General features: G+C 44.0%; 1 protein-coding gene across 3 annotated transcripts in view; it reads right to left on the bottom strand.

Moving 5' to 3' along the window:
• MAP4K5 (mitogen-activated protein kinase kinase kinase kinase 5) overlaps window positions 1-14,734 on the bottom strand; it is a 152,155-nt gene that overhangs the window by 52,876 nt on the left and 84,545 nt on the right. For all 3 annotated transcript variants that reach the window (XM_067463137.1, XM_067463138.1, XM_067463139.1), the window contains exons 8-14: window positions 14,674-14,716; window positions 12,179-12,251; window positions 9,872-10,003; window positions 7,524-7,586; window positions 6,452-6,533; window positions 2,849-2,965; window positions 1,449-1,527 (exon numbers count right to left, since the gene is read on the bottom strand). In XM_067463137.1, the coding sequence (XP_067319238.1) occupies window positions 1,449-1,527; window positions 2,849-2,965; window positions 6,452-6,533; window positions 7,524-7,586; window positions 9,872-10,003; window positions 12,179-12,251; window positions 14,674-14,716 (589 nt within the window). The remainder of the gene's footprint in view (window positions 1-1,448; window positions 1,528-2,848; window positions 2,966-6,451; window positions 6,534-7,523; window positions 7,587-9,871; window positions 10,004-12,178; window positions 12,252-14,673; window positions 14,717-14,734) is intronic.

Raw genomic sequence — 14,734 nt, 5'->3', positions numbered from 1 at the left:
TCGTGGGCCATCCAGTCCAACCCCATTTTACCAAGAAGCAGGACAAGAAGCACTCCCAACATATGGCCATCCAGCCTCTGGTTCAAAGCCTCCAAAGAAGGAGCCTCCACCACACTCTGGGGCAGAAAGTTCCACTGCTGAACAGCTCTCACAGTCAGAAAGTTCTTCCTAATGTTCCAGTGGAATCTCCTTTCTTGTAGTTTGAAGCCATTGTTCCGCGTCCTAGTCTCCAGGGAAGCAAAAAACAAGCCTGCTCCCCCCTCCCTATGACTTCCTCTCATGTATTCATACATGGTTATCATATCTCCTATCAGCCTTCTCTTCTTTAGGCTAAACATGCCCAGCTCCTTAAGCCGCTCCTCATAGGGCTTATTTTCCAGACCCTTGGTCATTTGAGTCGCCCTCCTCTGGACACATTCCAGCTTGTCAATATCTCTCTTGAATTGTGGTGCCCAGAATTGGACACAATATTCCAGGTGTGTTCTAACCAAGGCAGAATAGAGCATGGGTAGCATTACTTCCTTAGATCTAGACACTATGCTCCTATTGATGCAGGCCAAAATTCCATTGGCTTTTTTAGCCGCCACATCACATTGTTGGCTCATGTTTAACTTGTTGTCCACGAGGACTCCAAGATCTTTTTCACACGTATTGCTCTCGTGCCAGGCACCATCCCCATTCTGTATCTTTGCATTTCATTTTTTCTGCCTAAGTGGAGTCTCTTGCATTTGTCCCAGTTGAACTTGCTTTTGTTACTTTTGGCCAATCATCTCTCTATTCTGTTCAGATCATTTTGAAATCTGCTCCTGTCTTCTGGAGTATTGGCTCTCCTTCCCAAACTTGGTGATCATGCCTTTTAACACTTCAACTCCAAGATCTTTTCCCCACATCCTGCCTTCAAGCCAGGCACCGTCCCCCATTCTGTATCTTTGCATTTCGTTTTTTTTTCTTGCATTTGTCCCTGTTGAACTTCATTGTATTAGTTTTGGCCCATCTCTCTAATCTGTCAAGATCCCTTTGAATCCTGCTCCTGTCCTCTGGAGTCTTGGCTATCCCTCCCAATTTGGTGTCGTCTGCAAACTTGATGATCCTGCCTTCTAACCCTTCATCTAAGTCATTAATAAAGATGTTGAACAGGACCGGGCCCAGGACGGAACCCTGCTTTGGGCACTCTGCTCGTCACTTCTTTCCAGGATGAAGAGGAAGAAGCCTTGGGGAGAATCACCCTCTGGGTTCGTCCCTTAACCAATTACAGACCCACCTAATTGTAGATTTGCCTAACCCACATTGGACAACTGGATTTCGACTGGTAAGTTTGAATGCTTACATTTCACTTAATATTTAATTATATAGATACATTTATAACTAAATTATCAATTCGTTTCTGACATCATAAATACATAAATATTTATTATTTAATATGTTGGGAAAGTTTTTGAGTAACTCACAGTTTATTTCAGACGCTGTCCGTTCTGCTCGAACATTCCGGTTGGTGGAGCGAATGGTGTGGCGGATAATGGGGTGAGGCTACAAGGATATAAGAAAACACAGTGATCATAGACTGCAATACCCAAGCTCCAGGCCCACAGAGACCAAGAAAAAGAACTGATAAATGTCATTTCCTCTACACCCCACTAAAGCCTTCTCATTTCCCCCCACTGGGTACTGGTGGGGGAAACCCTAAGCAACATGTCCCTAATCGCACTTTACTAATGATCTAGGATTGTCTCCTCGCTCCATTTCTCTCCAAATACCTATCCTAGTTATATGTCACCTGGAGCCCCCAGTGGCGCAGTGGGTTAAAGCCCTGTGCCGGCAGGACTGAAGACCGACAGGTCACAGGTTCGAATCTGGGGAGAGGTGGATCAGCTCCCTCTATCAGCTCCAGCTCCTCACGCGGAGACATGAGAGAAGCCTCCAACAAGGATGATAAAACATCAAAAAAATCATCCGGGTGTCCCCTGGGCAACGTCCTTGCAGACAGCCAATTCTCTCACACCAGAAGCAACTTGCACGACAAAAGAAAAAGTCACCTTGTCATGCCCAGTATTTTAAAATATTACATTTGGCCCTGTCATAGGTTTTTAATGCGTCGTGGTGTTACTGTTATTGTTTATTGCTTTGTTTATGAGTGTATTTATTGTCTGTATTGCTGTGTTGTTTTTATTGATGTATTTGGGCTCGGCCTCTTGTAAGCTGCACCGAGTCCTCCGGGAGATGGTAGCGGGGTATAAATAAAGGTTTATTATTATTATTATTATTATTATTATTATTGATGTACATTTCTAAAGAAATTATCAATCTTCCTAGCTTTATGATCTTATGCAATCATCTTAATCCTTTTTCAATTTCTGCAATCACAGATTGAATCAATTGTGGCTCAAAAATATTCAAAGATGTGCAATTTTATATGGGGGCACCATTTTGCTGCACCATTGCAACTTGACATCCATGGATTTTTTCAGGTATTAATAGAAATCCTGGAACCTAACCACAGTGGATACTGGATACAAAGGTCCAAGCAGGTGGATTTGCTCATATCCCTCCTTTCTGGATCTTGCCTCACTTGCTTCTCCTCATCATAATCATAACTTTTGGGAGTGAAGGCCTCTCCTGGAGGCAGTTTTATTGCACAAGTTCTTCCCACATAGAGCAGGTATCCCTGCTTGAATTGGTCAGGACAGTATGATCATCACCTCCCCTAGCTTTCATGTCCAACAAAATCCAGCTGTGCTCACTACTGCTGCCCCTTTTACCACCAATCCAACTTATGCAATAGTAAGAATATGTTTCAGTTGCTGCTTAGTGAGATCTGGAACTCCATCCAGTTTGGAAAGAGAGGCCTCACCTCAAAGTCATCATCATCTGTTTCGCTGTAGTGAGGGTGGTTGTCGGGGTTGTTCACTTTGTCCAAGAGTTCAACGGCCAGCGAGCGAGAAAGACCCGGCTGCCCCACAAAGCTATGCTAAAAGACAAAGAAAAGGAAATGACACCACACAGAGGACAAGTTGAGGACCGGAGACACCTAAGAGCAATCAAGTTTGCTGTTGGGTACGCTTAAGAACATGAGTTATGTTGGAACCACACAAAAAGCTTATCTATTCCAACCTTCTGTTGACAATCTGTCCAGCCAGTTGCTCCATTTGGGAGCCCACCACTAAGGCCATAAAGCAACTGTATCCCTGCACTTTATTTCTGTCAGGTTTTACAATGTATTGCAATGTGATATAGCTGAGTCATGCACTGCTAATGGGCTTCTATTGGAAATGCTGAGTCATGCATTAACCGTATGTAGAACTTCATTTGGGGAATGTGTTCTGGCCTAGTCCAGGTGATTGTGAATGATGCAATCCTGGGTTTGAGTTAAGTCAATGAGTTGGGAGCCAATCAGTGATTGCTATGTGTAAATGAACTGTATATAAGGAAGTCGTGTACAGTGTATATTTCTCCTTGTGCTGTGATGTTGTTCGTCAAAGGCTATATGTAATTAAAAGAACTTGTTAAGACAAGATATAACTGTATGCTGTGGTAAGTTTGTAATATCATCTAGACTGGGGGAAAGGCAATGGTAAAACTGACAATGGCCGGGCATGTGCTCAAGAGTCTGTAAAAGGTTCCAGAGTGACTGCAGGCTGTGGGAGCAGTTGACTGAAAATACTGTGCAGGAAGAAGCTACTGCAAAGCGCTGAAGTTGTGCAACTGATCTGCTGCTGAATTGTGAAGTTAATCTCAACAATTTCCTCTGAAACTGAAGAGCTATCCCTTCTGACTAGTGATAGGCCTAATGGCATGGATTTTATTCAGTCCTCTGTCAAAGGCACCCAAGTTGGCAGCCATCACTGTTTCCTGTGGAAGTGAATTTCAGAGTTTCGCTGTGCACCATATGCATCAAAATTTCTTCAGGTTCCAGGAGACACCGTTCTGTATTGAACACAGCTCCTGTCACCACTAACCAGCACACTCAGCCCTGTTTGTCTTCAGCATGACAATGGATAAATGCTGAAGCTATATTCGGAGTCTGCCAGCGTCTAGGAGTCAGAATTATGCAAAATTGGTCACAGCCCAAGCCCTATAATATTAGATTAGGGATTTAACCTGCAAAGACGTGGGCATTAGGAAGGCATCAGGTGCTCGCTTTAGACTAACAATCATTATATCGCAGGCCTGGGCAAACCTGGGCCAGTAGGCTGTTAGGAATTGTGGGAGTTTAAACCCAAAACACCTGGAGGGCCTAAGTTTGCCCAGGCCTGGCCTATAGGTTGCAAGTGACCTTTGGGTCCCCTTTTCATGGCCCTTGACGCACCCTATTATTCTTCAAAGCCCAACTTTTCAATTTTTAAAACGTTTTCATGAATTTTGGAAAATATTTGTCTCTAAACAGAGGCGCAGTGGGTTAAAGCGCTGAGCTGCTGAGCTTGTTGATGACCGAAAGGTCGAAGGTTCGAATCCAGGGAGCGGCATGAGCTCCCACTATCAGCCCCAGCTTCTATAAACCTAGCAATTCGAAAACATGCAAATGTCAGTAGATCAATAGGTACTGCTCCAGTGAGAAGGTATTTATTTATTTATTTATTTACTTTACTTGTATACCGCAGTTTCTCAGCCTAACGGCGACTCAACGCGGTTTACAACAAAGGTACAACAATCAACAATATACAATTTAAAACCACAAAAACATAATACACAATATTGACACAGCAATAACAACCCAATGCATCTCGTAACTAAAATCATGATCCAGTTTTGTCGTCCTGTACCATTCCTGTAATCATCACATTCATTGCACCGATTAACCAAATGCCTGTTCGAACATCCAGGTTTTTAATCTTCTTCTGAACACCATCAGCGAGGGGGCTGATCTTACCTCCATGGGAAGGGCGTTCCATAGCCGAGGGGCCACCACAGAAAAGGCCCTGTGTCTCGTCCCCGCCAGCCGCACCTGTGAAGCAGGCGGGATAGAGAGCAGGGCCTCCCCAGAAGATCTTAGGGTCCTGGTGGGCTGATAGGCCGAGATACGTTCGGATAGGTAGGTTGGGCCAGAACCGTTTAGGGCTTTAAAGGCCAAATCCAGCACTTTGAATTGGGCCCGGTAGCAAATCGGCAGCCAGTGGAGCTGGTGCAGCAGAGGAGTTGTATGCTCCCTGCGCTCCGCTCCTGTTAGTATCATGGCTGCCAAGCGTTCGACTAATTGGAGCTTCCGAGCCGTCTTCAAAGGCAACCCCACGTAGACGGCACTCAATGCAGGTAACGGCACTCAATGCAGTCATGCTGGCCACATGACCTTGGAGGTGTCTATGGACAACGCCAGCTCTTCGGCTTAGAAATGGAGATGAGCACCAACCCCCAGAGTTGGACACGACTGGATTTAATGTCAGGGGGAAACCTTTACCTTGTCTCTAAACACATGAAAGCTCCTCCCAAGTGTAGAAAACCTGCAAAAATATCTGCTGTCCACTCTCTCAAGCAGCTGCGAAACCCTCAGTGCCTCTGTTTTCCTCTAAAAATGGTGGCACGAGGTCACTTTCTGTTGCCAGTTTGAGAAGCTCAGTGCCAATGGATAAATGTTGAAGCTATTTTCAGAGTCTGTTTGTTGAAAGGTGATTAGCTGGATTGTTTCCTATCTGGTTAGCAGTATTTCAAAAAACCTCTAAAACCAAAACAGTAAGTAAAGAAAAAACACTCAAAACAGGGGAATTCCAGACAAGAAACAATCAGGGCCAGCTAATCACCTCCCAACAAAGAATTCCCCCAGGCAGGAAGCGGCCAAACCTTCAAGCTGCAAGACCATTAAATGCTAATCAAGGTGACCAATGACAACATTCACACTTGCCTCAAACAGAACAGAGTTCTTACCCCCACCCTGGACAGCATTTCAGATATATAAACCTCAACTGCCTCATTTCCAACCTCTGAGGATGCCTGCTATAGGTGTGGCTGAAATGTCAGGAGAGAATGCTTCTGGAACATGGCAAGACAGCCCAGAAAACTCACAGCAACCCAGTGATTCTGGCCATGAAAGCCTTCAAGGACACATTGAACATGCTATCTCCCCTAACACTAATTTACAGTTTAATATTTCGCATGAACAAAGCTAGGCCTAGTTCTTTCGTTTCAATTTCCAGCAACTTTTGCACTCGAGGTTTCCATATTTTCCATAATTTTCTATAATTCTCTGGAGCTGCCGTTTTAAAGAAAGCAGTCATGGTCTTTGGAAACTTGAACACATGATTCATAGCGGAACAGGCAATTATCTGAGTAGAATCTGAATCCAAAGATACTTGTACATATAAGCAAGCATTCTGCACTGACTTCAGCATTCAACATATTTTACAACACTGACAAAAGCCTCAAGATGTGAGACCTCCTGGTGCAAAGACACACACACACACACATTGAGTCCATTCACAGTAATGCAATATGAATGTGCTCCAAAAGACAGAGGCAGACTTACTGTGAGAAGCCTTTCTGCTGTTGGCCTCTTCTTTGGGTTTTTGGTGAGTGCCACTTTGACAAAATTATGGAATGTCGATGACCTTTATAAAGAAGATGGAAAAAATATGATGTGCTGGGGCTGCGCAAGGAGGAATTAGGCTCAGGCGCTGCATTATTCAAGTGATGACTGAAACAGGCCTCGGATTTGGGTCAGATCAGGTAAACAAACCCACTCTTAAGCAAACATCACTTGGAAGAAATGTTAGCAAGAGGGAACTGGAGGCATGAATAACGACAGGCTGTCCCCAAGTTACAAACAAGAGAGGTTGTGTGAGTTTGTCCTCAAGTTGTAAGTTGGGACAGTTTTGTAACTCGGGGACTGCCTGTATCTCAGTGCTTAGGACGAGCAATAAAATAATTGAAATTTAAAAGAGGCCAATCTTTACTGCAACAGAAATAACATAAGGAAAGATAAGCTTGTACCTGAAGTAATCTGTTAAAGAAAGAAACACATTTTGAAGGAAAATAAGCTTGAAACATGTTTAGTGGAAGGAATAGTCCTCTTAGGAGTTGGTTTATGAAATGTTATAAATGTAACCTCTGAAGATATGTGCCTCTAAGAGTTAAGAAACATTGAAACCATCAAGCTTCTTCTGTACTTCAATAAACTTGTTACAGTTTCTTCTAAAGCCAAGTCTCTGTTACAAATACTTTCAAGTTAAGCCACGCTACACATTGAAGAAAGACCAAATCAACATTACAAGCTATTTGTTGTGCTATCAATTTAGTAAGTCCTTACAAAGTAGTGGCTTCTTTACAAACCGTTACAAATTGGGTGTCTCCTTTACACTCACAAAGCTTGTTCTACAGACCCTTGATCATTTTAGTCGCTGTACTCTGGACACATTCCAGCTTGTCAATATCAGATTCTTCACGTGCTGCATATTAAGGCATCTTCAGTGCGACTTCCCTTGTTTTGCTCTTCCCTTCACTTGATCCTTATGGGTGACATCAACTCTCAAAAAGGCATTCCTAACCTGCTTTCACTGGGAACAAAGAGACCATCAAAGGGACGAGACAATCAGACTCACCATTTTGTTTTTTCCTTTAGCTTTGGAGGTTGAAAGTTGCTTTTGGACATGAGAAAGAGGGCCCTGAAAGACAAGAAAAACATCCCACTGAGCTGAGAGCGAATACACACAACTGCTGGAGGCTGAATTTCATTTACTGACTTGAGGTCTTGGTGGCCTGAGGGATGCAAGTGGGTGCTGGTTTTAACTCATAAATACATTTTCTTGGATGAGCTTTAAAAATATTTTCTGGCGAGAAGCCATATTCGGTGACTCCTTCTTTGGAAGGGGAAAAGTGAACTAAATCTATGAATACATATAAAGTCTTAATGCATATATGTCTGTCTGTACAACAAAGTCTGTTGCTCAGTGAAGTAGCATAGCTGCGTACTCAGCAGCTATGCTACTCTGCTGCTTAGTACGCATGCCCAGTGTGGAACACATCTCACCACACTAAAATAGTAGATGTGGCTCTTAATGAGACATGCCGCATTATCACAGGGTGTCTGCGCCCCACACCACTGGAGAAATTACACTGCTTAGCCGGTATTGCACCACCTGACATCCGCCGGGAACTAGCAGCCAATAGTGAAAGGACCAAGGCAGAGACATCTCCAGCTCATCTCCTGTTTGGGTATCAGCAAGCACGTCAACGACTTAAATCAAGACATAGTTTTCTTATATCTACAGAGACACTCGCTGGAACACCTCAGCAAGCGAGAGTTCAAAAGTGGCAGGCCCAAACCCAGCACCTCAATCCATGGGTGATACCAGATGAGAGACTCCCCCCTGGGCACACAGAAGACTGGGCAACTTGGAAGGCATTGAACAGACTGCGCTCTGGCACCACGAGATGCAGAGCCAATCTTAAGAAATGGGGCTACAGGGTGGAATCCACGGCATGCGAGTGCGGAGAAGAGCAAACCACTGACCACCTGCTGCAATGCACCCTGAGCCCTGCCACATGCACAATGGGGGACCTTCTTGCGGCAACACCACAGGCACTGCATGTGGCCAGATACTGGTCAAAGGACATTTAACCAACTACCAAGTTTGCAAAATCTGTGTTTGTTTGTTTTTTTAATCTGTGTGTTTGTTTTGTTCTGTTAGAAATCTAATACAATGGTATGGTTGCTGATGACACAATAGATAGATAGATAGATAGATAGATAGATAGATAGATAGATAGATAGATAAATAGTGAAGTGATGTCACTGGGTTGCCTACTGGTAGGTAAAGGATTGGCTGTTGCTAAGTGAAGTGGCTCTGTGATGTCTCTGGGAAAGAAAGGTGATGTGTATATGAGGGGAGGGGAAGAAGGAAGGAAGGAAGGAAGGAAGGAAGGAAGGAAGGAAGCCAGAAAGAGAGCCATGCTAACATGGAGCCATTGGGAGGTAGGCTCTCTCAGAGAAGGGAGAAAGGAGGAGGGGAAGGGGAAAAGAAAGAAATAAAGAAAGAAAGAAAGAAAGAAAGAAAGAAAAGAGATGAGAAAGAAAATAATGGAGAAAGAGGAGAGAAGAAAAAAGGAGGAAGTGAAAGAGGAAACATTATGTTGGACTGGATGGCCCATGAGGTCTCTTCCAACTCTATGATTCCATGAGTGGAGGAAAAGAGAAAGAAGGGATAAAGGCAGGGGAGCAGTGGTCCCAACAACACCTGAGTAACTCTGGGTATATACACTCATTTGTGTGTGTGTTAAATTATGCATGTATGTTTGTCTATCTGTCTGCTAAGTGAAGTGGTCCTCTGTGGTATCAGTGGGAAATAGAGATGACATGTCTAAGAGAAGAAGGAAGGAAGGAAGGAAGGAAGGAAGGAAGGAAGGAAGGAAGGAAGGAGGGAGTGAGTCTGCCCATCATTGACATGAAGACATTTGCAAAGAAGGCCTCTCAGAGAAAGGAGGCGAGCAGCAGTCTCAATGGCACCTGGGCTATGCCAGATATATATACAAGTGATTGCTAAATTAACAGATTCCTCACCACCACCACCCCAATTTCATTGCACCGGTTAAATCAGAAATGGACAAAATCAGGCTTGCAGGCCTTATGCAGCTTTTAGGAACCCAAAGGGCAGCCTCTTGAAGCCCTTCTGAACTACTGCAAAAGCCCCAGACCCCCTTCTCCATATTTGGTATTAAGTGGACCCAGTTTATTTTTCCCACTTTCTCCCATAAACAGAAATAAAAATAGCTGAAAATTGGCCAAAATGGCAACCAGAAGTGACACAGAAGGCCGTGTGCACTGAAATGCAATGGTGTGGCCCATTGGATACAAGGATAGGGGTGTGTGGCCTTTGATCATCAGCAGTTGCCATTCCTAGGTTATGTGTTGGCAAATTTAAAGTGGCACTCTGATGTTTTGTCCACTGACCTCATGGGGTGAAGCTCAAACATGGGTGGCTGGAGCTCTCCCAGCTCAATGGCCGTGATGCCCACAGCCCAGATGTCGCAGAGCTGGTTGTAGCCCCCGTTTTTTTCCACTGCAGCTACTTCTGGGGCCATCCTGATGCAGGGGAAAACAACAGCAGTGTTAGATGGAAGAACCTTTTGCACAACTCATTGCTAGTACTTGTACTCATTGTTCATTGCTAGTACATTGCTAACCTTGTAAAACCAAACCAGGCCTGTGCTACTTAGAACGCAAGAGAGGCACAACCCACCAGCCTTTTATACCAAAGGATTCCAGGGGAACATCCAAACTACACAGTTGTCACAGTTTGATCTGCGTGCCTATCATATGGCATCCTGGGATATATTGTTTGGGGGTGTACTTAAAAATCGCAAATGTATTCCCCTGAACCAATTTATCTGACCAATTTTCTGCAATCTCTCCTCTGAAGCACTTTATCTACCCATTGGATTGATCTCCCTACATTACCCTCTAAAACCCCCTGTTTAGATACCCTACTTCTGCCCAGTATTTTAAATTTTGAATCTACTACATCTGGCCTTGCCCACAGTGTTTTAAAACTCTTGTGTGTTACTACTTATATGTTATTTATGATATTGTATTGTGTTCCAGGCATCCTTGAAGTGACTGGACTGACCTTGAAGGAGCTGGGGTTGTTGACGGCCGACAGGGAGCTCTGGCGTGGACTGGTCCATGAGGTCACGAAGAGTCGGAGACGACTGAACGAATGAACAACATTGTGTTTTATTTGCTTGCTTGCTTTGTTGTTGTTTTTTACTGATGAATTTTTGTTGGGCTTGGCCTCATGTAAGCCGCCCCGAGTCCCCTTGGGGAGATGGTGGTGGGATATAAATAAAGCTTTATTATTGTTGTTATTGTTGTTGTAAATCTCTAAAAGGTAATGAGAGCAGATGTGGTTTGAATACTGGGGCTATGACTTGGGAGACCAGGGTTCAAATCCCACTTGGCCATATGATAAGCCCACTGGGTGACTTTGGTGAAGCCGGATTATCTCAACCTCAGAGGAAGGAAACAATAAACCCGCTCTGAGCAAATCTTGCCAAGAAAATTCCACAAGTGTGTCGCCTTAGGGTCACTAGAAGAAGACAACAACATGTAGGTGTGCAACAAGAACTACAGAAGAGAATATCATGTAATTCTCTAAATGACAGACCTCCACATGCCATGGGCAGTATCAAACTGCTCTATTTATGTGGTGTGGATCCAATTTGGGAGTTCCCCAGCTGGGTAAATTCAGACTGGCAGCAGAAGGTTTGCTCAGTTCTTGGTGAACCACTGTTTATGGCTGGTGCGCTGTCTGTGGCTTGACAGGGTTAACCTCAGTCCACATTGGATTGTTGTAGGTTTTTTTGGGCTACATGGCCATGTTCTAGAGGCATTCTCTCCTGATGTTTCGCCTGCATCTATGGCAAGCATCCTCAGAAGTAGTGAGGTGAAGATTATATGGATTGATGTCATTCCTTGCCTTATGGAGTCCTCGGAACTGTAGTTCCCAGCCATTATTAAGCTATTGCTATTATTAGTATTATATTTATACCCTGCTTTATCTCTCTTGCAGGAGACTCAAAGCAGCTCAACTGTTAACCTAGTTTAAAAATGCAGGTTACTTAAAACTGTATCCGTCTGTCATGAAATAAAAAACCAGAAGTAATCAACTTTTTTGGAACAGAAAATCTATTTGCAAAAGATCAGAGAATTCTAATTTGCACCTACGGTCCCGATAAATAGAAATATATGTTTACTTTTGAAAGAGATCTGGAGAAGTCTTAATAAGACTAAATGGGACATGTTGAAGGTATGCTTTAGAAGATGCACATGTACCCTGCATTGGGGTTTATTGCAAGGAAAGATGAATTTCTGTTGCTTTCAGTATTTCTGATAGCAGACCAAAATGACCGTGCAAATGAGTAATTTAGGGATGTCTGTCACAGCAAAAATGTACCTGCCAAACTGTGAAAGACTTGCTGAATCAAACATGCTCTGGCTCACATGGAGAGGCATTTCCAATAAATCATTAAAGTGAACCTATACATGAATCTGACAGAAGACATTTGGCACGACTCAAATGGGTAATATATATATAGCAGGGACCCAGATGGAAAGAAAGGTCCAAAAGCCAAGCCTGTTGCCGTCATCTCACGGCATCCTTGGCCGAAAGCATCTGTTTCAGGCTCTTTACTGCCCGGTCTGGAAACCCTGAGTCAACCTCCCAGGCCCTTGTCTGGAGAATCCCAAGGAATTTATTACCAGTAAGGCGTGCCAATGAACGACTTCCTCTTCGCAATGGTGGCGGTTATTTTTGCCGCTACGCCGAAGTCAGCTGCGGAAGAAAGGATGGAAGAAGTTTCCACTTTGCACAAAGAAAATATCAGGAAAATCAGACATTCTCTTCTCAGGAGCACAGAAACAGACCCAGGTTTACCTTTTGTTAGCAATGCCCTTCATGTGGCACAGGAATGACTGCTAATGGGTTTATAACTATATGGGTCATATACACCAGTATCCCCCAATCCTGCCTTTCCCAAAATGATGTCAGAGGAGTCAAACTACAACTCCCATCATCTCTACCATAGGAGCCCCCAGTGGCGCAGTGGGTTAAACCCTTGTGCCAGCAGGACTGAAGACCAACAGGTTGCAGGTTCAAATCCAGGGAGAGCGTGGATGAGCTCCCTCTCTCAGCTCCAGCTCCTCATGCGGGGACATGAGAGAAGCCTCCCACAAGGATGGTAAAACATCAAAACATCTGGGCATCCCCTGGGCAACGTCCTTGCAGACGGCCAATTCTCTCACACCAGAAGCGACTTGCAATTTCTCAAGTCGCTCCTAGCACGACAAAAGAAAAAAATCATCTCTACCAAACAGGATTGGATGAGACTCCTGTGGAGAGTAAACAGGATGACTTCAAAGAGGGATTAGAGGATTAGACAAACTCCTGAAGGTTTGGTCTCAGTGGTTTATGATAGGTAAATTGGAGTGAGGAACCTAGAACCCCTGCAAAAGTTGAAAGTGTCCAATGTAAAACTGCTATTCTTTTCAACATGATTGAATTCTTCTCTAGGAATCTCTAGTTTTCCAACTCTAGGTCCACCTGAAGTTGCCTTAAATATTGCACTGGGGCACCTAGAAGAGTTCTTCCTACAAATCTTCCTCTTACATTCCATTAATGATTATGGTAATAACTAAAATCCTTCCATTTTTCCCAATTATGCTGGGGAAAATGGAAGGCAAAAGGAAGAGAGGCCGACCAAGGGCAAGATGGATGGATGGATGGCATCCTTGAAGTGATTGGATTGACCTTGAAGGAGCTAGGGGTGGTGACGGCTGACAGGGAGCTCTGGCGTGGGCTGGTCCATGAGGTCACAAAGAGTCGGAAACGACTGACCAAATGAACAACAACATCAAAATCACACAGTATAGTCTAAAGTGGAAAGTATTAAGTGATTTCATTTGCCGGGGTTAGAGAACAAGGTCCCTGTAAAAGTGAAAAACGACAAATCAAGAAAATGCTATTTTATTTTACCTGTGAGAACACCTTTCTAGGAAACTGTAGGCCTTCCAACCTGCCCCTTAAGTGAAATTTACAATGGAAAATTTATTTAATTACTACATTTTTATCCCGCCCTTTTCAGCCCGAAGGCAACTCAGGGCGGCAACTTTCATGATGACCACAGAATCACATTAGAAGACCTAGAGCAGTGGTTCTCAGTGTGTGGATCCCCAAATGTTTTGGCCTTCAACTCCCAGAAATCCTAACAGCTGGTAAACTGGCTGGGATCTCTGGAAGTTGTAGGACCCACAGGTTGAGAGCCACTGACATAGAGATGCTAGAACTTTCATGAGATCGTGAAAGTTGTATTTTCATATGGACATCAGCTTTCTCTGGCACCTCACCAAATGTCAACTCCACAGTACTGAGGCAGTGCAATTCAAGTGGGGTAAAACTGCATTCATCTTGTAGTGTAGAGGCACCTGAAAGATGTTCCTCAACTGGCCTCACTGTCTGTCAACTGAGTTGTTGTGTGTTTTCCGGCCTGTATGGTCATGTTCCAGAAGCATTCTCTCCTGACGTTTTGCCCACATCTATGGCAGGCATCCTCAGAGGTTGCGAAGTCTGTTGGAAACTAGGAAAACAGGGTTTATATATCTGTGGAAAGTCCAGGGTGGGAGAAAGAACTCATGTATGTTGGAGGCAGGTGTGAATGTTTCCACTGGACACCTTGATTAGCATTTTCAGTTTCAGGTGTGACATCTTACTGTCTGGGGAAATCCTTTGTTGAGGGGTGATTAGCTGTCTCTGGTTGTTTCTTGTCTGGAGTCCCCCTGCTTTTGAGTGTTCTTTGTTTACTGTTATGATTTTAGAGTTTTTTAATACTGGTAGCCAGATTTTGTTCATTTTCATGGTTTCTTCCTTTCTGTTGAAATTGTCCACATGCTTGTGGATTTCAATGGCTTCTCTGTGTAGCCTGACACGGTAGTTGTTAGCGTGGTCCAGCATTTCTGTGTTCTCAAGTAATATGCTGTGTCTAGGTTGGTTCCTCAGGGGCTCTGCTATGGCTGACTTCTCTGGTTGAAGTCGTTTGCAGTGCCTTTCATGTTCCTTGATGTGTGTTTGGGCAATGCTGCTGCGTTTGGTGGTCCCTACGTAGACTTGTCCACAGCTGCATGGTATACAGTAGACTCCTGCAGAGGTCTACTGTATGACTACTCTTTCAAGGAAACTTACAAGGGCATAACTCACTTACCTAACTTGATGTCCCCATGATCCGTCAGCAAAATATTTGCACCCTAAATAAACCAAACAAA

Source organism: Anolis sagrei, chromosome 1 (assembly GCF_037176765.1).
Source record: "Anolis sagrei isolate rAnoSag1 chromosome 1, rAnoSag1.mat, whole genome shotgun sequence".
NCBI classification, from domain to species: Eukaryota; Metazoa; Chordata; class Lepidosauria; order Squamata; family Dactyloidae; genus Anolis; species Anolis sagrei.
The sequence above is the reverse complement of the archived record's forward strand: the minus strand, read 5'-3'. Positions and strand labels throughout refer to the sequence as shown.